Raw genomic sequence first — 23564 nt, 5'->3', positions numbered from 1 at the left:
TTAGGATATAGTGGGTTGGATAATGGATGGATGGATGGAGATTTTATTCCACAAAACACCTTCCAATATACGCCTCTCCAACAATTAGCCACAATCTTATATATAAAGCAGTCTGTAATAATCTTGTGGTCTTGTATGTATGTATGTATCATTCAGTTCATGCTTAGTAACCACATATACTAATCTAATTAACGTTTTTTTTGACTGCATGTAAAAACAAAAATGAATCTTTCAAGTTGTGTTTTTTTTTAAATTATATTTTTCTCAAACAATTTATGGCAGTGCCAGGTATTTCAGCTAGTAATAATAATGAAAATAAAAAGTTAACAAATAAAAGAAAAAGAAAATAGCCCTGCTCATTTACTGTTATTTTCCAGTGACATGTGTGGCTCAGCAGTGGCCGGATACCAAGTCACAGCCTGTATACACACACCAGTGTATTTGAACCTGACTATAGCACAGAAACCATTTTATTTATTTTTTTTACTTTTCAAGTAGCTGACTTTCATAATCTGCAGTAGTTAAGCAATAGTTAGAAAAGGGAACTCTGAGCCTTTATTTTGGTCTCTATTGCCTCCTTTAAGAGATTAGGTGCTATAACATTAAGATCTCTTTCTAAGGTGCAGGCAGCCAGTGCCATTTTTGTCCAACAGCCTTAACTTAGAAAATACTGTGAACATCCCAAAGCTCCATGAAACAACAACTATTTAGAAATTGAATAAAGTCTACAAAAGCATCCCATGTGTAGATTATGAATAATAAAACCTCTTTCTTTAACACATCAAATAACTTTTAGTAAATGTTTAACTAAAGAAAATAGACTTTATGGCTTAGACCAAAGGTTTGCAAGTCACAAATAATTGAAAGCAGACATTGAGAAGAAAGGAGGGCAACAGCCAACACCTTGTTATGCACAGGTAGGAGCTGCCGACGGGAAAATGACATTCAACAAAATATTTTATGTTTTTAAACTTGCAGCCAAAAAATGTTAAGTAGAATACAAAAAATATTCTCTTATTGTAAATAAATGTATCAAAGATAGCAGATCAGGTAACGTCTCAGCAACTGAGAAAAACAAATAAAATATTGTCTGAAATGAATTGGTGAATTTAGTTTTGATAGACGTACAGGAAAACGTAGAAACTTTTTATGAGTTTAAATAAACATTATGTGAAGTGGTGTGAAAAAGTATACTGTACCTCTCCAACAATTAGCCACAATCTTATATATAAAATACAAGAAGCCAGAAAAATCAATGCTTATAATGTATGTGTGTTTCCTTTTTTCTTACTACTATTATTATTATTATTATCATTATTACACATATATATTGAAAATGAGTGTATTTTCTGTAGATATATATACCTAATCTCCAAACTCTCAACACACCGTACCATCTGTAATAATGATAATAATAATAGTGGTAATAAGAACAAGAAGACAAAGAAAGTAACACACATACTGTACATACATTATAAGTACTGTTTTTTCTGGCTTCTTGTATTTTTGTTTCTCGATTACTAAATTGCGGATTAAGATTTTTTGCCTTTGCATTTTTGACAGATGTGTGCCAATTTTGTTCATATAAAAATGATTCTTCTTTGGTTATTATTACTTGGCTGACACCCTCATACAAAGTGAATTAACAACATTTGAAACACAATTGGTTTCATTTCTTTTGTTTGTTAAATTGGAGCACCAGCAGGTGAAGTGACCGGCTCCTGGTCACACAGTGTCAGTAGCAGGAGGGTTGAAGTCCAAAGCTTTAACCACTACGCCACACTGCCTGAATGAGATTCTTTATGAGTTTGACCCCCGAGCGAAAGGATTTTGTTTTTAAGGATTCCATTCCCTTTCCCTTTCCTATTTTGGAACATTGTTCATCTTGCTATGGAGTGGCGACCTGTCCAGACACTGTTCCTGTCTTTGAGCCCAGTGCTTGGTAGGATAGGCTAAGGCTTCTGGGATAAGCTAAGGCTTCCCCGCAAGCCTGCAAAGGATAACCAGATTTGGAAAATTGATGGATAGATATATGTATATATAAGACTGTAGTCTCTAAACTTGTTAAATTCAAAAAACCACAGAGTTTGTTCATGCCTTGTGCCCTAAGCCAGCAACCTTTATGACCCAGTTCAGGACTAAGCGATTTAGAAATTGACTGACTAACTTAATGTTATTCTGGTTCATGAGTCTGAGCCTAAGCTGGCACCACTGGACAAAAGGTGGGAAGCAAACTCACCAATCAAGCTGACACATAAGCCTCTGGGGAACACAGGTGGAAAACCAATGCAGACATGGGGAGAATTTACAAACTCCATATTGAAGGATCAGGCAAGGGACTCATGGGACTCAAATTTAGGAAGCCGGACTGTTGAGGCATCAGTGCTAACCAGTAAGTCACTTAAAAACCTACTGGCTTTATATACACAAACACACACACACAAACCCATACAAATATATTTTATATTATTAAATTGTATATTTATATGTAGAGATAAATTAAATATATTTAGATAGATAGATAGATAGATAGATAGATAGATAGATAGATAGATAGATAGATAGATAGATAGATAGATAGATAGATAGATAGATAGATACTACAGTGTATAAAACTTCAAGTTAAGGCAAAAAAGGGTTCTGTATAGAAAACAAATCAAAATACAATTTTTCCCACATATACCACACACGTCACAGGGCACTCCAGCAAAGAGAGTTTGGAAATTGAGTCCACCAGAGCAAAGGGCGGCTCTTCAATGAAGGAATAAACAACAGCTGCTTCATTTTCTCTGGTGATGAATTAACTTTCATGAGCTAAACGTGCTATTTATGAGTCACTATTTACTATTGGTGGAAAAACAATACATTTCTATAAACTAAAAACAGCTTTTTGGCAGAAAATAAATTGTGCAAAATGCGACTAGAGGTGGCGAGGACTGAATTTTCACACATCTGCACAAGATAATATAGTTAAAGAGTATTTCTTGCTGAAAAATGTAGAGAGGAGTCAAAATGACCCCTTTTATTGGCTAACTAAAAAGATATACAATATGCAAGCTTTCAAGGCAACTCAGGCCCCTTCTTCAGTCGATATCTCGCCTGAAGAAGGGGCCTGAGTTGCCTTGAAAGCTTGCATATTGTAATCTTTTTAGTTAGCCAATAAAAGGGGTCATTTTGCTGGACTCCTCACTACATCCATAATGGCTAATACATATAACACTGTAGTATTGCTGAAAAATGAAAAGGGTCACAATAAATAAAGGCATAATAACTGACATTTTTTGTCTCTAACCTCCTTTTAAGTTTATCAGCATGGAAATATATCACATCTATTAATATAATTCAAGTGAGGGTATTATTTGTAGTGACTTAGCGTTAACAAAAACTTTTAATGTTTAATTGTAAATTCATTATCAATGTCAGCAGAGTTTCTCCGATTTCATCCTTTTGCTGCTATGGATCAAGGATGTTCACAAAATGTGTGTTTGGATGCTCCAGCATTATTAATTAATCTTGCAGTAAATTCTAGAAAATTCGGATGGACCTCATCACACATTCCCTTTTTCATTTTAGGATATAAAGTCAAGATGGCTGGCCACTATATAAAAGGTGGAATCCTAATTCTTACACTAATATGTGCAGCTCTTTCAGATGTAAGTATGTCTGCGTCTGTATTAGGTTTACAGAGAAGGTAAGGAAGTTGCCGTGCTTGTATGTGTGGCCATCACTTCTTATTGCCCAATATGCTTTTTTTTCAGTAAGTGTCCATTAATGCACTCAGTGACAGATGAGAGGGAAAAAGAATGAAGTGAACAAAAGACAAAACGGTTATAACACTTAATTACCAGGCTACATGTGAACATTTCCATGCCTGCAGCAAATATCATGGACTATCAATCAAGCCAAAATTAACTATTGATGCCCCCTGCCCCACTTTTTGATTCTGATTGGTCATTGGATTACATTTAGTTTTGTCACAATTAATGGGTGGTCTTGAACTGAAATGCAATAAACTTGGGGCAGCCGCTAAGCGAAATGCAACAGCTTTGCTTTTGAATTTATTGACATAAATTACTACACAATACACTTTTGTATTGCATTTTAAACAGATAACAAATGAATATTTGGGGGGGGAGTATTCCTTTAAGTGTGCTATTTAAATAATTACGTTATTCTGTGTGTGTTTTTGTTTGTAGGATTCCAACAATCTTGCATCTATTCCAAACAATTTGTCACAAAATGCAACACAACTAAATTTGAGCTACCATCAAATTAAACTCAATGGCCAAGACATCCAGGTTCTTAAAAATTACAAATGGCTGACTGAACTTTACCTGAACAAAAACAACATTTCGGACCTTCCTGAAAATGCCTTCAGTGCGCTTCCTAAACTGAAGATTCTCAGCCTTGAAGACAACGTCATCAGTCGAATGATGCCAACGTCATTTCAGGGTCTGAGCAGCTTGCAAGAGCTTTACCTGTGCCACAACAAAATTGAAATTCTGCCCCCTGACATTTTTAAAAACCTTACCAATCTGAAGAAGCTTACGCTTTGTGGAAACAAGCTGCAAGCCATGAAAGAGGACACATTAATGCCACCAAATCTTGAAGAGCTGGACTTAAGGAGTAATCCCTGGAATTGTACTTCTGGATTTGTTCACCTACTGAAATTATTACAAAATCACGTTAAACTAGAACTGGGTAAGTGAATATCCGCACTAATGGAGTATACTACAGTAGTTAATGTGAATTTGATAATATGGAACTCTATGTCACCTCAGTATCTGTTACCTAGAAAGGTTTGTTACATAATCCTTTAAATGGCAGTAATTTTTCATGGGGCTGTAACACCCTAATAGGACAGAGGAACTACAAAGTTACAAGTGATTCCTGGAGCTCTCAATGAGACTTCTGCACCTGCCCACAGGTTGCTCGGCCTACTCGTCCTGAGCAAACTGCTCCAGCTAGGTCAGGTTTGAAAGGGGTCTTCTCCAGACCTCATGTTTCAGTTCTTTCCATAGATGTTCCATAGGATTCAAACCAGGGCTCCTTGAAGGCCCCTTCAGAACAGTTCAATATTTTGTTCTTCATCATTCTTGGGTGCTTTCAGCTGTGTGTTTTGACTCCTTATCCTGTTGGATGGTCCACATCCTGTGACTGCGGCAGAGCTTTCTGACACCAACAAGTGTGTTTTACTCCAGAATGTCTACGATACCAAGATAGGTGGATAGGCAAATAATCTGGAATCTGTTAAATTATTACAGAAGGACTTGGACAGCACACAGGCTTGGGCAGATTTGTGGAAGATGAAATGCAATATCAGTAAATGTAAAGTGTTACACATAGGAAATAAAAATGTGAGGTTTCAATACACAAAGAGACGACTGAAAATTCAAAGTTCACCTTATGAGAGGATTTAGGAGTCACAGTGGAGTCACCACTATCAACTGCCAGACGGTGTTCAGAAGCCATTAAGAAGGCTAACAGAATGCCAGGTTATATAGCGCCTTCATGTGTGGAGTATATCTCCAAGGAGGTTATGCTCAAGCTTTATAACGCACTGGTGAGGCCTCATCTGGAGTACTGGGTGCAGTTTTAGATACAAAAAAGGACATAACAGCACTGGAAAAAGTCCAGAGGAAAGTGACTAGGCCGATTCCAGAACTACTACTTCTTCTTTCGGCTGCTCCCGTTAGGGGTTGCCACAGCAGATCATCTTCTTCTACATCTTTCTGTCCTTGTCATCTTGCTCTGTTACACCCATCACCGGCATGTCCTCTCTCACCACATCCACAAACCTTCTCTTAGGCCTTCATCTTCTCCTCTTACCTGTCAGCTCTATCCTTAGCATCCTCCTCCCGATATGCCCCTCATCTCTCCTCTGCAGATGTCCAAACCAACGCAATCTCACCTCTCTGACTTTGTCTCCCAACTGTCCCACCTGAGCTGACCCTCTAATGTCCTCATTTCTAACCCTGTCCTTCCTCGTCACACCAAATGCAAATCTTAGCATCTTTAACTCTGCTACCTCCAGCTCTGTCTTCTGCTTTCTGGTCAGTGCTGATAAATTATGCGAACTATGAAAGATTAAAAGAGCTGAGCCTTTACAGTTTAAGCAAAATGAGATTAAGAGGAGACCTGACTGAAGTGTTTAAAATTATGAAGGGAATTAGTCCAGTGGATCAACACCACAGCTGGAAACTTGTTTAACTCTTTCGAGGCGGATGTTGACATACAACGACATGTAGGAGTGCCAGCACACAGCTGCTGGCTGATACACAAATGTGATCAGCTGGGGACCAGTCAGCTGATGCCGGTACATCACTTTTGTTTCTGATCTCCAGATCACTTGCATCAAAATCAGAGTCCAATAAGTCAGAGTCCCGTTCAGCAATAATGCGCAAAATGCTGTCCACGCAGCTTTTTACTTTGCACATTCGCTTCGCTGTCTCACCAGAGCCGGACGGCGCCTACGTGAAGACAGCGCGGTCGGGAAGAAAAGGCTGCTCTGCTGTGCATTCCTACCAGCCGCCGAAAAAATATTCAGCCCTCAAAGAGTTAAGGACAAATTTCGTACAGAGACTGCTGAGCTTCATTGCGGCTGAATGGCCTGATCTCGTCTAGAATGTTCTAATGTTCAATCGTTCCCCAAATGTCTTCAAAAAATTGGGAGATTCTCAGAAACAAGAACATATGAAGTGCTGCATTGCTTTTCCCTTCCATTTCACTCGGGTTGTCATCTGTTTACAGTAATTAAATCTTTTCTGTTTCATAAACAGGTGCAATAAGTATGATGGTTGATATTATTAATGACCACACGTAAATACTGATTTATCTACTGACCCCAACTACTGTAATACTCTGTGAATAGTTCATGTTTGGTAAACTACTATAATGCTGGCATGGAAATAGACATAAAATAAGGGTCTGTGCATTAATCTGTGCAATTGCTTGTTAATTTTTATTTATCATTTTACTAATGGAGTGAAAACTACACAAACAGTGAAATGAAACACCTCCTTTTTCACCTCCTCAGATCTCAGTACAACAATTTGCTCATCACTCTGCACGCCTAAAGTACTAGCAGCTGCCTCAACAACTTCAAGCCCTACAACCAAAAATGGCAAATTGAAGGACTGGGTATCAACCGAATCTACCAAATCCCTAAACAAGTCACGCTATCTAGGTAAGAAGACTTTTACACTACCTTTTGAATTAGATATATGGCTAAGAATGTAATTAGATTTTTGAGCTACAAGCTGTCGACCTACGGCTGCCCTCTAGGTACTACTATTGGTACTTTGTGGTCGCCGGAGCTTTGCCGCTACTGATGTAAGGTACAAGTGGAGTGAAAAATACATGCAAACTGGGATATACACAGCATTCAGGAAGCATTCATGTGCTTTTTTTCACATTTAGTTATGCTGCAGCCTTATGGTAAAATCATTTTAATTCTTTATTTCTCTCACATCAAGCAACACACAATATCCTAGAATGACAAAGTGCAATCAAGATTTTGTAAAGCTCTGCAAATCTCTCTATTAAAAAAGGAAATCTTGAGACGAGACCTTTTGCCAAGAGATAATTTAAAGTCCCACGTGATACGCACACTGTCCAATCACCTCTCATTCGTGTTGTGAGACTTGCTCGGACACCATCAGACAGAGACCGCATCTTTATAAAAAGCACGTTTATTTTTCTTCTCTCCAACACACAACTCAACTGTCCCGCACAGCACACTGTGCTCCTTGCACCAATCACCGTTACTCCGGGCCTTCCTCTCTGTCCGTGGGACACCTGCCCTCTCTCTTCAGGAGCTTCGTCCTGCTCCTGCTCCCGACTCCAGCTCTCTGATTGGAGGGAGGTGGCCCCTTTTATCCTTACCCGGATGAGCTCCAGGTGCTCTAACTGACGTCACTTCCTGGTGTGGCGGAAGCGTCAGGAGAGCACCCGAAAGCACTCCGGGTGTCCCTGGAAGGATCGTCCTCCGGGAGTGTGGCGGAAGTAAATATATCCCGGGCTCCATGAGGCTTGGGGCGCCCCCTGGCGGAGGATACGGCCCCCAACGGGGTTGAGCCTCCCTGCTCCCTTTCCGTGGCCCTCTTCTGCTCCAGGGCAGTTGTCCCCTCGTGGCCGGGGGAACAAATGCGCCACCTCTCGGTCCTTCCAGGCATCCTGGCCAGGTCTGACCCCTAGCATCCTGCAATAGTGTGAATGCTTTTGTCAGACACAGCTGTTGCGCTCTCAATACTCATTCGTTTGCTATGAGTCCGGCAAACCCGCGGACCAATCACCTCTCATTTGTGTGAATGCTTTTGTCAGACACAGCTGTTGCGCACTCAAAACTCATTTGTTTGCTAGGAGATCTTTTCAAGTCCTGCACTCCTCTTAACCATATTCAACCACACATCATTCAATGCTCAAAACGTAGATTTACATGATTCTGGACCATACGCTATGAGAATTTGTGGTCCCGCAACAATCAAAGCTAATACAAGTTTAATTTTGAAGAAACCAAAATTCGGTCAGGTCTATATTTATGATCAGAGAGAAGCGCCACAACATAGAATTGAAAGAGTAAAACGATCAGATGTATTAGAAATTCTACAGCCAATAACGGATACAAATCCATATGTCCAAAAGTATCGCACTTTACACAAAGTTTATCTGCAAAACACGGACAAAGAAGTTTTCTTGGATTTCTATATGAATCCGAAAGACCACAGTCGCATTTATAATAAACCAATATGTGATGAATTGTCAGCGATAATAGTTTCAAAAGACGGAGATATCGAAGACAGAGTTGATATTCGTGTTTATCCAAAAGCACAGCATGAAATGTCGTTTCGGTCTAATAATTCGCCACATTCAGATCCTTTACTCTTTCCTTTGGTTTTCCCTGATGGCAAAACAGGATGGACGTATAATATGAAAGACACGAAATCGGAAAAACAAATAACACCCACACAACATTTTGGATCAAAATTAGACATACGTCCCAATGTATTTAACCCACTTCTGTTATCTCAATGTCTATTGCAACATTACAGTCATATGAAAAAGTTTGGACCCCCTCTTAATTCTTTAGATGTTTGTTTATCAATGGCTGAGCTTTCAAAGTAGCAACTTCCTTTTAATATATGACATGCCTTATGAACACAGTAGTATTTCAGCAGTGACATTAAGTTTATTGGATTAACAGAAAATATGCATCATAACAAAATTAGACAGGTGCATAAATGTTGGCACCCTAACAGAGATATGACATCAATACTTAGTTGATCCTCCTTTTGTAAATCTAACAGCCTCTAGACACTGTCCTCCTATAGCCTTTGATGAGTGTCTGGATTCTGGATGGAGGTATTTGAGACCATTCCTCCTTACAAAATCTCTCCAGTTCACTTCAATTTGATGGCTGCCGAGCCACATTTTGATGATATTCAAGGCAGGAGACTGTGACGGCCATTCCAGAATATTGTACTTCTCCCTCTGCATGAATGCCGAATGTAGATTTCCAACTGTGTTTTGGGTCATTGTCTTGTTGGAATATCCAACCCTTGCGTAACTTCAACTTTGTGAATGATGCTTGAACATTATCCTAAAGAATTTGTTGACATTGGGTCGAATTCATCTGACCCTCGTTTTTAACAAGGGCCCCAGTCCCTGAACTAGCCACAGAGCCCCACAGCATGATGGAACCTCCACCAAATTTGACAGGAGGTAGCAGGTGTTTTTCTTAGAATGTGGCTTTGTTCTTCCACCATGCAAAGAGCTTTTTGTTATGACCCAATAACTCTATTTTTGTCTCATCAGTCTAAAGCACTTTGCTCCAAAATGAATCTGGCTTATCTAAATGAGCATTGGCATACAATAAGCGACTCTGTTTGTGGCATGAGTGCAGAAAGGGCTTCTTTCTCATCACCCTGCCATACAGATGTTCTTTGTGCAAATTGCGCTGAATTGTAGAACGATGTACAGATACGCCATTTGCAGCAAGATGTTCTTGTAGGTCTTTGGAGGTGATCTGTGGGTTGTCTGTCACCATTCTCACAATCCTGCACATATGCCACTCCTGTATTTTTCTTGGCCTTCCAGACCTGCTGGGTTTAACAACAACTGTACCTGTGAAACCGACAGTTTAAACCTCTGAGATAGCATAATGTAGCCTTCCCCTAAACCAGGAGACTCAACAATCTTTGTTTTCAGATCTTTTGAGAGTTGCTTTGATGATCCCATGCTGTCACTCTTCAGAGGAGAGTCAAAGGGAAGGAAGCACAGCTTGCAACTGACCACCTTAATATATCTCATATATATTATAATATATCTCATGATTGGACACACCTGTCTATGAAGGCTTAACGAGCTCATCCAACCAATTTGATGTTACAAGTAATCAGCATTGAGCAGTGACAGGCATTCAAATCAGCAAAATGACAAGGAGACCCACATTTGTGCACAGCAAGTTTTTCAGATTTGATTTTATTTCATACAACTAAATACTGCAGTAAAAATCTTTGTTCAGAAAACACCCCAGTACTCAGATGTTCCTAGGAAATGAAAGACATACCACTGTTATCTTTTTTGTTGAAAGGAGAGTCAATTATTATGCAGGCTGAGAGGGGTTCCCAGACTTTTTCATATATATATTATTAATGCGTATCTAAAAGTCGAAGCTAATTGTCTCTTCTTTATTAAATCAAATCAAGCAAAACTTAGAACGGAACATATACAGGGTCTCATTGATCATGTTCAAAATTCAAATATCAGTAGTTTCAACAAATTCAAAGTAAGTAAAGCAGTAATATTACCATCATCATATCAAGGTAGTCCAAGACCATTGCAACAGTTATATCGTGATGCAATGGCAATATTCCAAACTATCAGTTGGGATTTATTTATTACAATGTCTTGCAATCCACAGTGGACAGAAATTCGTTGATTCTTGAGAAAAACGCCACCGCCATAGAACTAGGAATTACAGAATTAGGTTACAATATGAGAAAGAAAAAAGTATGGTGGACATTTAAAAGATCAAACACTTTGATCCGAATAATTTGTCTTCATAACACCTGTCCTCACAGGTGGCGCAGTGGTAGTGCTGCTGCTTTGCAGTAAGGAGACTGTGGAAGATTGTGGGTTCGCTTCCCGGTTCCTCCCTGTATGGATAGCGTTTTGAGTACTGAGAAAAGCGCTATATAAATGTAATGAATTATTATTATTATTATTCATTACAAGGTAGCCAATCAAATGTGTACAATGTCACTTGTCCCCAAACCCCACGTGTGAATTTTCACATAAGTATGGCTCATCTGAGGAACTGAAAAAAAGAAAACAAAAGAAGGGCAGCATAGCAACATCAGAGTTGAAGAGATTGTCTGATTTGGATGTCAGAAAATGGAATATATGAATAACACCAATTGCTAAATCAAAAGGTACCCAGGCCAACAACCACTCCTTGATAATTCAGTAAGCTTTACTAAAACCGCTTATATCAGGACTTTTATCTATTTTATTTTCTGCTATATTTTCTTCCTTTTGTTATTGTTATACATTAATAAATACCGTGTTGCTTTTATACTTTCTATACTTTGTCTTTTATCTACAGTGATTTTTATAATAAGAGGGCACCAAGTGTGGGCAAAACTTGGCACTTTCATGCCCACAGGGTTTATCAAGGTTATTGAGGTTGCTCTTCAATAATTAGAACCACCATGGTAAAAACAAGACATGGTTTGGTTAGCAAGTGGCACTTAACTAAAAGAGTCGTGCTTTTACGTGTGTCGCAAGGGCGCCCGTGTGTTTGTTAGTGCCATTGATAGTGAGCCCCTATGCAGAGGCTGCTATGTGGAATATTGCAGAGAGACTGGCAAATGGCACCACTCGAGACTATGTCTGGATAGGATCGCTATCTCTGTGTGTGTGTTAATCTTAAAGGGCAGGAGTAAACTTGCCTGGTAAGTCCCACAAACTGCACGATAATGCAGTTACTTTTCTTACAATTTATTAACACTTTGCTGTGAATACTGTACCAAGTGTGTAAACATTATACTTTAAAAATAAGAGTGAATGTGTATATTTTTCTTCATTTTTACATAACATTAAATTCACTAATTTATGAAAAGAGGCTTAAAAGTGATATTGTAAAAGTGATTGGCAAAGTGTTTCATATCCATAGTTTTTAACCTAAAATGGCAGCAGCCATCTGTTTTATCCAAGTTTTCAGTTATTGGTTGCATTGGTCCAAATTACCTTCGATAACTGGGGTTTTTACTGTACGTCTATTGTAAGATGTGAACATTTTGAAATAGCGTGTACATTTTAAAAAGGCCTTGGACAATAAACTGAAGAACATTAGCACTTCTACAAATAGAGTATAACAAAGTGATCAAGACAACAGATTGGAATTTATAGAACTGAATTTCATTTATATTCACACAGTAAAAAATCTGACATGATGCAAGCATTGTATGTTAAAAATGTATTTTTTTGGTTTTATATATAATTTCAGATAAAGATACACATGAAGCCCAACCAACTGGGGCCAGCTGGAATTTCCTGATCGGCGTGGTTGTGGCTGCACTTAGCACCACTTTCGTCACCTTGTGTGCTGTAAAGTTTCCAGCATGGTACAAATACTTATTTAGTTACCAGCATTTACGACTCCGAGAAGAGGAACCAGAAATGTTTACACCTGGCCAGCGCACGGATCTCGACATATTCTCCATACAACCCACAAGCAACATAGATGTTCTGAGGAATGCGACATTGTCCTATGAGACTATGCCCAAATTCACAGAAGATGAGGATGATGATGGCTTTATTGAAGACAAATATATTGATGCAGCAGAATATAAAAATAACCAAGAGTCCTAGTATTCCTTCATCAACACTAATTCAATAGGAACAGCAACTCAGCCAGAATCCTGTTTTGAAGACTGAAGCAGAATGGAATGGCAGTAAAATTTCAAGCTCATTCTTACTAGAGCAAAAAAAAAAAAAAAAAAAATTTGAGGGTGCTCATTGTAAAATTTATTTTATGAAAGAATGCATTCATCTATCTTTTGAACCTGATTAATTTAATAAAGGGACGGTGGGGTACCTTGTCAGTACTGAACAAAAGGCAGGAAGAACAAATGCATAATGGGATGAAAGTTTATCACAGGGCAGGCACGCTCATTCACACAATTTAGTGTCACCAATCATCTTTACATTATGGTTGACCATCCTTATTAGGTGCGTTAAAAAGCACCTTCTGCAATAGCCATGTCTGTCTGTCTGTTTGTGTGAAACAACTCGGCCCCTCGTGGAGTGATTTGGTTAAAATTTTCAAAACTTATCCAATCATCTACACGCTATAGTTGACCATCCTTATTAGGTGCGTTAAAAAGCACCTACTGCAATAGCTATGTCTGTCTGTCTGTATGAAATAACTCAGCCCCTTGTGGAGTGATTTGGGTTAAAATTTGCAGAACTTATCCAATCATCTTTACGCTATGGTTGACCATCCTTATTAGGTGCGTTAAAAAGCACCTACTGCAATAGCCATGTTTGTCTGTATGTATGAAACAACTCAGCCTCTCGTGGAGTGATTTGGGTTAAAATTTGCAGAACTTATCCAATCATCTTTACGCTATGGTTGACCATCCTTATTAGGTGTGTTAAAAAGCACCTACTGCAATAGCCATGTTTGTCTGTATGTATGAAACAACTCAGCCCCTCGTGGAGTGATTTGGGTTAAAATTTGCGAAACGTATCCAATCATCTTTACGCTATGGTTGACCATCCTTATTAGGTGTGTTAAAAAGCACCTACTGCAATAGCCATGTCTGCCTGTCTGTCCGTCTGTCTGAAACAACTCAGCCCCTTGTGGAGTGATTTGGGTTAAAATTTGCGAAACTTATCCAATCATCTTTACGCTATGGTTGACCATCCTTATTAGGTGCGTTAAAAAGCACCTACTGCAAAAGCCATGTCTGCCTGTCTGTCTGTCTGTCTGTCTGTCCGTATGAAACAACTCAGCACCTCGTGGAGTGATTTGGTTAAAATTTGCGACACTGACTCTTCAAAGACAGTGGAGATATCTTAAACAAATTGCACTGTACAAAGTTTTATAATTTCAAAATCTCTCATTGAAAAGCATCGGCAAAGACATCTATCTTAAAACAGAGAAACGTTCTGTGTGACATCAACTACAAATTAATTTACTGTTTCAGTTTTACCGTGAAAGTAGTTACACCAACTTGTAAATTTTTTTTTTTTATATTTTTCTCTTTTACTTGTCTCCCGGCCACTTAGATCCACAATATAATGCCAAGGAAAGGGTGTTGTTTTAGGTAAGTTAATTATAAAAATAAACAAGTCACTTCTCTGGAAATGAATGGAAGCTGAAAGCAATAACAGTATGTAAGCATATAAAACTCTGAACTGACAGAACAAATATCATCCCCAGATTATTATTATAAAGAACCGACAAGAAGAAAACATGCAGCTAAATAGTGTTTGAACTAATTGATTACATGAGGAAGGTGCAGCTCCCCTAACCGAGTGATATAAACACCATGAGTTTAGAAAGTGAGCTGTGGTAGAAATGCAGGCAGAAGATCAGGGAGATGACAAGGGCTGCACTGTGGTGTTCAGCTTCTATGGTGCATGAAGAGGCTGATTGTGTTGCAAAGAGCAAGGACGGGACAGGATTACAGCTGTGCTGAAAGAGTTGCTTTACAGTATAAAATACAACAGACTGAGCGTGCGTTCTGATATGCTGCTTTTGCTTCTGTGTATTGTCAGGCTACAATTAAAGTCTTTAAGATAATTGTCACCTTCAGTAATCCCATTATACAACAAATCAGTTCCTTTTCAAGTTCTTAGTTATTTATATAATGTTAATGAATTAATGAGTTTGAACTAATCCTAATAGCTAGATGGGGAACTTTTTACAGTTGCTTTTCTCCATTCATATGATAATATTGCTAGAGATTTTATGCTAGTACTGTTCATTTTGTATTATTAGTTATCTTTTGGTAATTTTTGGGTGCTACTCTATTGGGCATAGTTTCAAAAATGTTGTTTCAAGAAAATTCAAGAACAGTTAGTCACAAACTCAACACCACTAACACACATGAATCAATGCCATTCACGCAACACCTGAATTAAAATCTATTGTGTACGGATGGTACTGAGCCGCAAAAAGCCTGTTTGGGCTCCGCTTTTAGCTATATTACATTGTAAGGTGTATGGAATTTAATGTACTAACACATGTAACTGCATTCTATTATTGCTGTTATTTTTGAATAAGACTCATTATTACAAAAACCTACTACAGTAATCCCTCGCTACTTCGCGGTTCACTTTTCGCGGATTCACGACTTCGCGGATTTTATATGTAAGCATATCTAAATACATAACGCGGATTTTTCGCTGCTTCGCGGGTTTCTGTGGACAATGGGTCCTCAGTTGGTTTGCCCAGTTGATTTCATACAAGAGATGCTATTGGCAGATGGCTGAGAAGCTACCCAATCAGAGCACGCAGTTAAGTTCCTGTGTGCTGCTGATTGGCTCAGCGACGGAGTGTTGCATTAACCAGGAAGTCTCATCTCACTCATTCATCATTAACGTGCTAATGCTTCAGGGGCTGTGTCCAAGCACCAACAGAAGATGCAAATGATTGCAGAAAAGGTAAAAGTTTTGGATATGTTGAAGGAAGGGAACAGCTACACCGCTGCAGGACACCGATTCTTTTTATTTAAAAGGGAGGAAAAGTATATAAGATCTACGGCCGCAGTGTCCTTTAACCAGGGTGCAAAACGAGTTGCAAGTGGACGTGATAAGGCAGTAGTCTGGATGGAATCTGCTTTAGGAATCTTTGCAACAAGGTCAACGACATCATGACCGCCTACAAGCTGCTACGTGTACTTCGCTATACAGTAAGTGTAAACTTATCTACCGATTTCATATTGCTTAGCAGTTGTCCCTGTTTTTAATAGAGTAAATGGTGGGTTGTAAACAATACAAGGAAGGTTTAAAAATGTCCAAATACACGTTAAATAATTAAATAAATATAGTGTCCCTACTTCGCGGAAATTCAGTTATCGCGGTCGGCCTTGGAACCTATCTCCCGTGATAAGTGAGGGATTACTGTATATAATAAATCGCTAAGGTCTGTGTGTCCAGTCCACCTGAGTAATCTGATTGGTCAGTTTGGCTTACGTGAAGTGACTATAAAGGAAGTGCGAGTGTGAGACGAACAAGGAGGGGGAAAACAGTATGAGGCACATGGAGGGAGTCACCTTCAAAGGGAGGAGAGAAAGGCACCTCAATAAAAATGAGAGTCCAAGAGGCAGGCTTTACGGGATTGCCCATGAGAGAGGGAACATCGATGAAGACACGCGTTAGGACATGTGTTAGTAAAGGAGTCCGAGGGACTCTGACAGAGTCGCCTTCAAAGATCGTGTGAATAAAATCGGCCAGGACATGAGAAAGGTGCCTTAAATATAAAGAGAATCTGAGAAGCAGGCTTTATGGGATTGCCATTGAGAAAGGGAAAATCGGCAAAGACACACCTTAGGATATTCGTTAGTAAAGGAGTCAGAGAGACTCTGAGAGAGTCGCCTTCAAAGACCGCGTGAATAAAATCGGACAGGACCGGAGAAAGGTGCCTCAAAAATAATGACAGTCTGAGAAGCAGGCTTTATGGGAATGCACCCGAGAGGGAAAGCAATGGTTAAGAGATGTTCACTTATATCTGTGGCACCTCTGCAAGAGAACCACCTCTTTCAACCCTTGCAAACATATCCAGTTTTTAATACCTGGAAAAGTTTTGGGATTAAAATGCTCAGAGATCTTTATATAGACAACATATTTACATCTTTTGAACAATACACATTTCTTTCACTATCTTCAAATTAGAAATTTTGTTAAACAGAAATTGCCCGATTTCCCCCACCTTGCACCCTCCACAATGCTGAAAAAAATACTGCTCAATTTCGAGGAATTAAACACCATTTCTGCATTATATAAAATCCTATTAGAGTCCCTACTTTTCAAAGATCCAAGAGGACATTGGGAAGAAGATCTCTTAATCAATATATCAGAAAAGGAGTGGAAGGTAGCAAAGCAGAGAATCCACTCGAGCTCCATATGCGCAAAGCATAGAATTATTCATCTAAAAATTATATATCAAACTCACCTGTCTCGCTTAAAACTGTCCAAAATGTTTCCAGGGCAAGATCCAACCTGCGAACGCTGAAACCAAGCTCCTACCTCAATGGGTCACATGTTCTGGGCCTGCACCAAATTAACATCATTTTGGACCAAAATTTTTAAGTGCCTTTCAGACAGCCTTGGAATCACAATTCCTCCTAACCCACTAACAGCTGTGTTCGGTGTTCTTCCAGACGGACTTGAAGTGGAGAAGGACAAGCAAACGGTGATTGCATTCACTACACTTTTGGCATGCAGACTTATTCTGTTAAATTGGAAGAATCCTAAATCTCCTCTGATAAGTCAGTGGGAAACCAATGTTTTATATTATTTGAAATTGGAAAAAATCTAATTCTCAGTTAGAGGATCTGTGCAGAACCTGGCAAGATCTAATCAATATTATTTTAGAATAAGAGAAATAACTATTACCGCATTTAATTCCCTTCTCCATCTCTTATTTACCTATATATTTATTTCTCTCTTTCTTTTGTTTATTGTTGCCTTATTAAAAAGCCCTAAGCAATTCTCCTTTGGCTAAGCTCTCCTTCTCAGGGGTGGGGTTTGATTTGTCTTCAATTTTGTTTGGTTATAAATTGATCTATTTGTATGGAATGATTACAATAAAAATTAATAAATAAATAATAAAAAAAAGATGTTCACTTATGCAAATACAGAGAAAAGGCATAGAAGGTGCATGTAGGGGAAGAGATAGCAAATATATTTTAATTATTCTGTTACCAGTCTTTGATTGGTACTGTAGCTAGTATTTAATAAATAAAAATGTGATGACTGACTCTTGGATGAAGCAACTGCAAAAATGTGAAATTCTCAAACTTTCATTATCAGTTAACCAAGTCCCCGAACACACCTGAATGTTATGCCATGTGTACATTTTCTAACGTGCTGCGTGTGTTGTAGTCTTCCTCAAAGTAAGAGTGCCCAGACAAAAGAACCCATGTGGACATAAGTAGAAGTTGTAAACTCGATACATACAGTGGCATGATGAGACTTGGTGCCATGGCTTTACGAGGCAGGAGGATTAGTAACTGTGACACTCCATACTACAACATCCATCGATCTCTGTATGTTCTGAATACACTTTATCCATTGCTGAATAAGAAGCAGCATATTGATAAAAATATTCATCTGCAGTTATCTATTAATCATTTCTTTAGACTGTACCTTTTACAATGAGCACCAATACAGGGAACGTTACACAATAACGTAATACTACAGTTTAAATTAAAACTATTGTTTCATTATATTTCAATGTTTAAATGAAGATCAAGATAGATTACAAGTGAAGAATCATATTTGTAAATGTCCATTTATGTGGACATTAAATAAATGTTAATTACTTACACGGTGTTATGCCTTTAGATGAGTTTATGTATTTCATTGCTCCTTATTTTATTTTTAAGTATTTTCTATCATGTTTATTATTGTGTTCTGTCCTGTTAAATTTTCTTATGTTCCATGTATTTTGTGGGTGGAGCCTCAAGAGATGGGACTAGCCTGGCATCACCAATCCTATACTCTCCTACTGGCTATAAAAGTGAGCTGAGAAAGCCTAAAAGTGGCAATCATCCATCCATCCATCCATGTTCCAATCCGCTGAATCTGAACACAGGGTCACGGGGGTCTGCTGGAGCCAATCCAACCCACCACAGGACACACACAAACACACCCACACACCAAGCACACACTAGGGCCAAATTAGAATCGCCAATCCACCTAACCTGCATGTCTTTGGACTGTGGGAGGAAACCGGAGCGCCCGGAGGAAACCTACGCAGACACGGGGAGAACATGCAAACTCCACGCAGGGAGGACCCGGGAAGCGAACCCAGGTCTCCTAACTGCGAGGCAGCAGCGCTACCACTGTGCCACCGTGCCGCCCAAGTGGTAATCATTCATCGGTTAAAGTGACATTTTGTGAGTATTGTTGTTTAACCTGGATTTTTGATCTTCTTTTACCTTCTTGCTACATTGTAAGGCTCCTGATGCTATGGATTGTGTACCGGGACTTTGTTTGCTTAGGATTGCCTTTAATACCAATCCTTTCTTTCTGTATTTATGCTATAGTGGCAAATAAATCCTTAATTTATAAAGATTATTTGTTTGCCTGTTCATACAAGCCATAGGTTTATGGTCACCCTTCTCCTTGTGTGGCATTTTTCCAAATTTTGAGATATGGATAATTATTTTGCCAGCTCCCCATTTTTGGACCTATTCCAGCTAAAAGCCAGCAGGTAGCCTTAGAAGCCTTTAGGCACGGAGCTGGACAGTTTGACATCTGTGGCAGAGCGACGGGCGCTAAGCAGACTCCTGTCAATCATGGAGAATCCACTGCATCCACTAAACAGTGTCATCTCCAGACAGAGGAGCAGCTTCAGCGACAGACTGCTGTCACTTTCCTGCTCCACTGACAGACTGAGGAGATCATTCCTCCACCACACTATGCGACTCTTCAGTTCCACCCGGGGGGGTAAACATTAACATTATCCAAAGTTATTGTCTGTTAAACCTGCATTGTTATCGCTCTTTAATTTAATATTTTCTTTATCAGTATGCTGCTGCTGGAGTATGTGAATTTCCCCTTGGGATTATTAAAGTATCTATCTATCTATCTATCTATCTATCTATCTATCTATCTATCTAGAAGTCTGGCTGAAGTTAAAGTTGCTTCTGCTGGGCAGACTAGGTAAGACTCTGGCCTGCTCCTTAGCCTGTTTTTAAGACCAACACCTATTTTGTCTTGAATGAAACTCCATTTCATAACACAGTGACAGTATTTAAAACAAAATTGCAGTAAATTAATTTTTCTGTTATCCGTTAGCTTTTGCTGTGGCAGTGTGGGACAGTGTTTGTCGCTACTACTTCAGGAAGCCACCATCCTGAAAAGTCATGGCTGGATGGATGCCTTAACTAATTTACAATGAAAATGGACTAAATAAGGGGTGGGCAACGTCCATGGAGGGTCAGAGTGGCTGCAGGTTTTCAGTTCAACCCAATTGTTTTAATTAGAAACCAATCCATGCTAATCCCAGACATTATTTCATTTTATGGCTAGTTAATCAACAATGTTAGGTTCTTCTATTGTAGATTTTTTTTCCTTTCCAAGGATATCATCCAAATGATTTGAAGTCTATAATGGATACAATTCAGTCTGTCACATTTTTCTCTTAGGTGTTTCATTAAACAAAATAGTGCATGATGAATCCACACGGTAAATGGAGAACTGCTGGCCCCTTTGTCATTTGCATCTTTTTGCTAATAAGGAGCCATTAAAAACACTGAATGCAGCTGTTTAAGATGGAAATAAGCAATTAAGGGTGGGGAACCTTAACAAGTGAGACCACTGAAGTGAAACAAAAAAACGTTGTGTGCATTAACAGCAAGAACTGACTTCTCATGAAGAAAGTGGGTTGGAACAAAACCCTGCAGCCACTGCGGCCCTCCAGGACCGATGCTTCCCACCCCTCAACTTGACGAATAGTTTCCAAATACGTTTTGGGGGTCCCCTGTGGCTGTTCTTCTTTACTCTCTATGAAAGTCTGAAATATTTGTACTTTTGACAAAACTGTAAAAGCTTATACTTCTCTGCCATTTTAATTCAAAGTACTTGCTCCCTTAGAATTGTATACAAATGGCAAAATCATTGAATACAAAAAAGCAGCAATTATTTCAGTTTCTGAAAAGGGTAAAAAATAAAAAGCGTTCAGTACTTACTCGCGTCTTTCTGTAAAAATTGCATCAATACTTTGGGCCTCTCTGTCATTCTGACCTCTCAGCTGAAACACAAATTAAAGGTCAATGTGAACACTGGAGCTTAAATACAGGATAAAATAAGAAGAAGACAACACTCAAAAAGACAAGTTCAAGTTTATTGTCAAAAGTTAAACATGGCAGTGACCACAAGGGCTAAAGCTGAAAGACTAATACTACTTAAGGCCATGTCACATTACACAACTTTTTCAGCAATTTTCCATCACAGATTTCATTTACATAACCTTAGCGAGTTCGGGGCGGTAGTTTGACATTCCCAGGGACTCAGCCCAACCAGTCTGGGACCGAACATTTAAACTGAAGATCCATCTGCAAGCTTCATTCATTCTTCACGAGTCCAACCCAGTGACAAGCCGGCTTGTTCATTGGCTAACCTTGCAGTTTGTTTAATATCAACAGTGCAAAGTTCACAGAGAGCTGTACACAACTGAAGATTAAAAGTTAAAGAAAAGACAGTAAAAACATTACCTAGTAGAGAATACAGCGGGGAAAATAAAAATTGAACGCATCAACGTTTCTCACAGTAAATATAATTCCAATGGGGCTAAATGACATGAAAGTTTCACCAGATGTCGATAACAACCCAAGTAATCCACACATACAAAGAAATCAAAACAAATAAGTCCATAAATTATGTGTAATAAAGAGGAATGACACAGGGAAAAATACTGAATACATGAAGAAAAGGAGATGCAAAAGGGCCTGGAAAGCCAAGACAGCAGCAGAAACAATCCTGATAGCCCCCTATCAGTTTAAATGAATATCCGCTGGTTTAGTCCTAACTGATGGCCTATAAAAAGGTTTCTCATTCCCAAGGTGTCATACGAGAAGCATCTCATGATGGGTAAAAGCACAGAGCTCTCTCAAGACCTTCATAACCTTACTGATGGCATTGGTGACAGACGTATTTCTAAACTTCTGAATGTTCAAGTGAGCACGTTGGGGCCATAATCCGCAAGTGGAAGGAACATCATTTCACCATAAACCGGCCATAACCAGGTGCTCCTTAGAAGATTTCTGTTCAAAGAATAATCAGAAGAGTCGTCTAAGAGCCAAGGACCACTCGCCGAAAGCTTCAGAAAGACCTGGAACGAGCAGGTCCAGTTGTTTCAAAGAAAACAGTAAGTAATGTACTCCACCGCCATGGCCTCTATGCACGCTCACCGTGCAACACTCCACTGCTGAAGAAAAAGCACGTTGAAGCTCATTTAGAGTTTACTGCACAACATTTGGACAAGCCAATGAAATCCTGAGAGAATAGAGTCTGGTCAGATGAGACCAAAATTGAACTCTTTGGATGTCATTGCACACACCATATTTGGAGGAGAAATAGCACGGCACATCATCACCCCAAAAACACCACACCAACAGTGAAGTGTGGAGGTGGGAACATCATGGTGTGGGGCTGGCAGACTTCATATAAATGAAGGAAGGATGAATGGAGAAATGTAGTGGGACATTCTTGATAAGAATCTGCTGCCATCTACCAGGATGCTGAAGATGAAACGAGGGGGGACATTTTAGCAAGAAACACACAGCCAAGGAAACTCTCAGTGGGTTTCAGAGAAAAAAAATAAAGCTGCTAGAATGGCCCAGTCAACCACCCAACTGGAATCCCATTAAAAAAATTTTGGAAAGAACTAAAGATTAGAGTTCATAGAAGAGGCCCCTGGAACCTTCAAGATTTGAAGACAGTGTCACACACGTGCGATTAGGAGACAGCTAAAGGGCTAGAGTAAGTATAATGCTACATCAGACCAGGGGATGGCAGAGTGTGCTGACTGTCTCTCTCGGTTCTTTACAGACCATTCCCGGGAAATCCCACCAGGTCCTGGCACATCTGATGATGTCACTTCCGGCACCTCTAATGATGTCACTTCCGGCTCCAGCACCTCCGATGACATAATTTCCTCCACCAGCCCTTAAAATCATAGACATATATAGATAGATGTTGCATTCACTGTGTTGCCCAGTTGACACGATATGTCAGCGTGTCCGCCATATTGCGAGTGGCAAAAGTGCCATTTAAACTAATACAGGTAAACGTGGAAACCAGGTTTTCGGATGAAAAAACAATAACGTTTAAAACAGTATCGTTTAGATACAACAGATTTTGGCAAATCGTTTAAATGTAATTATTTATATCCATTTATACACTAATAATGACAATTATTAAATAATCCATCCATTTTCCAACCCGCTGAATCCGAACACAGGGTCACGGGGGTCTGCTGGAGCCAATCCCAGCCAACACAGGGCACAAGGCAGGGAACCAATCCTGGGCAGGGTGCCAACCCACCGCAGGACACACACAAACACACCCACACACCAAGCACACACTAGGGCCAATGTAGAATCGCCAATCCACCTAACCTGCATGTCTTTGGACTGTGGGAGGAAACCGGAGCGCCCGGAGGAAACCCACGCAGACACAGGGAGAACATGCAAACTCCACACAGGGAGGACCCGGGAAGCGAACCCGGGTCCCCAGGTCTCCCAACTGCGAGGCAGCAGCGCTACCCACTGCGCCATCGTGCCGCCCATTATTAAATAATAATTATTATAATTATTATTATT

The 23564-nt window shown here is 39.5% G+C and overlaps 2 protein-coding genes across 2 annotated transcripts in view; one reads left to right on the top strand and one right to left on the bottom strand.

Annotated features, from left to right (window-relative positions):
- ift74 (intraflagellar transport 74) overlaps positions 1 to 23564 on the bottom strand; it is a 154900-nt gene that overhangs the window by 92139 nt on the left and 39197 nt on the right. Inside the window, exon 8 of the mRNA XM_028805050.2 lies at positions 20931 to 20992. Within this exon, the coding sequence (XP_028660883.1) occupies positions 20931 to 20992 (62 nt within the window). The remainder of the gene's footprint in view (positions 1 to 20930; positions 20993 to 23564) is intronic.
- LOC127528792 (leucine-rich repeat-containing protein 19-like) lies at positions 843 to 12903 on the top strand. Its single transcript, XM_051929827.1, has 5 exons — positions 843 to 917; positions 3574 to 3653; positions 4197 to 4701; positions 7037 to 7186; positions 12509 to 12903. Exons 2-5 carry the CDS (start codon positions 3588 to 3590, stop codon positions 12871 to 12873), a joined length of 1086 nt encoding a protein of 361 aa, XP_051785787.1. The 5' UTR covers positions 843 to 917; positions 3574 to 3587; the 3' UTR covers positions 12874 to 12903.

Source organism: Erpetoichthys calabaricus, chromosome 7, assembly GCF_900747795.2.
Source record: "Erpetoichthys calabaricus chromosome 7, fErpCal1.3, whole genome shotgun sequence".
NCBI classification, from domain to species: domain Eukaryota; kingdom Metazoa; phylum Chordata; class Cladistia; order Polypteriformes; family Polypteridae; genus Erpetoichthys; species Erpetoichthys calabaricus.
Note: the sequence above shows the minus strand (reverse complement) of the source record. Positions and strands in the feature narration are given on the sequence as shown.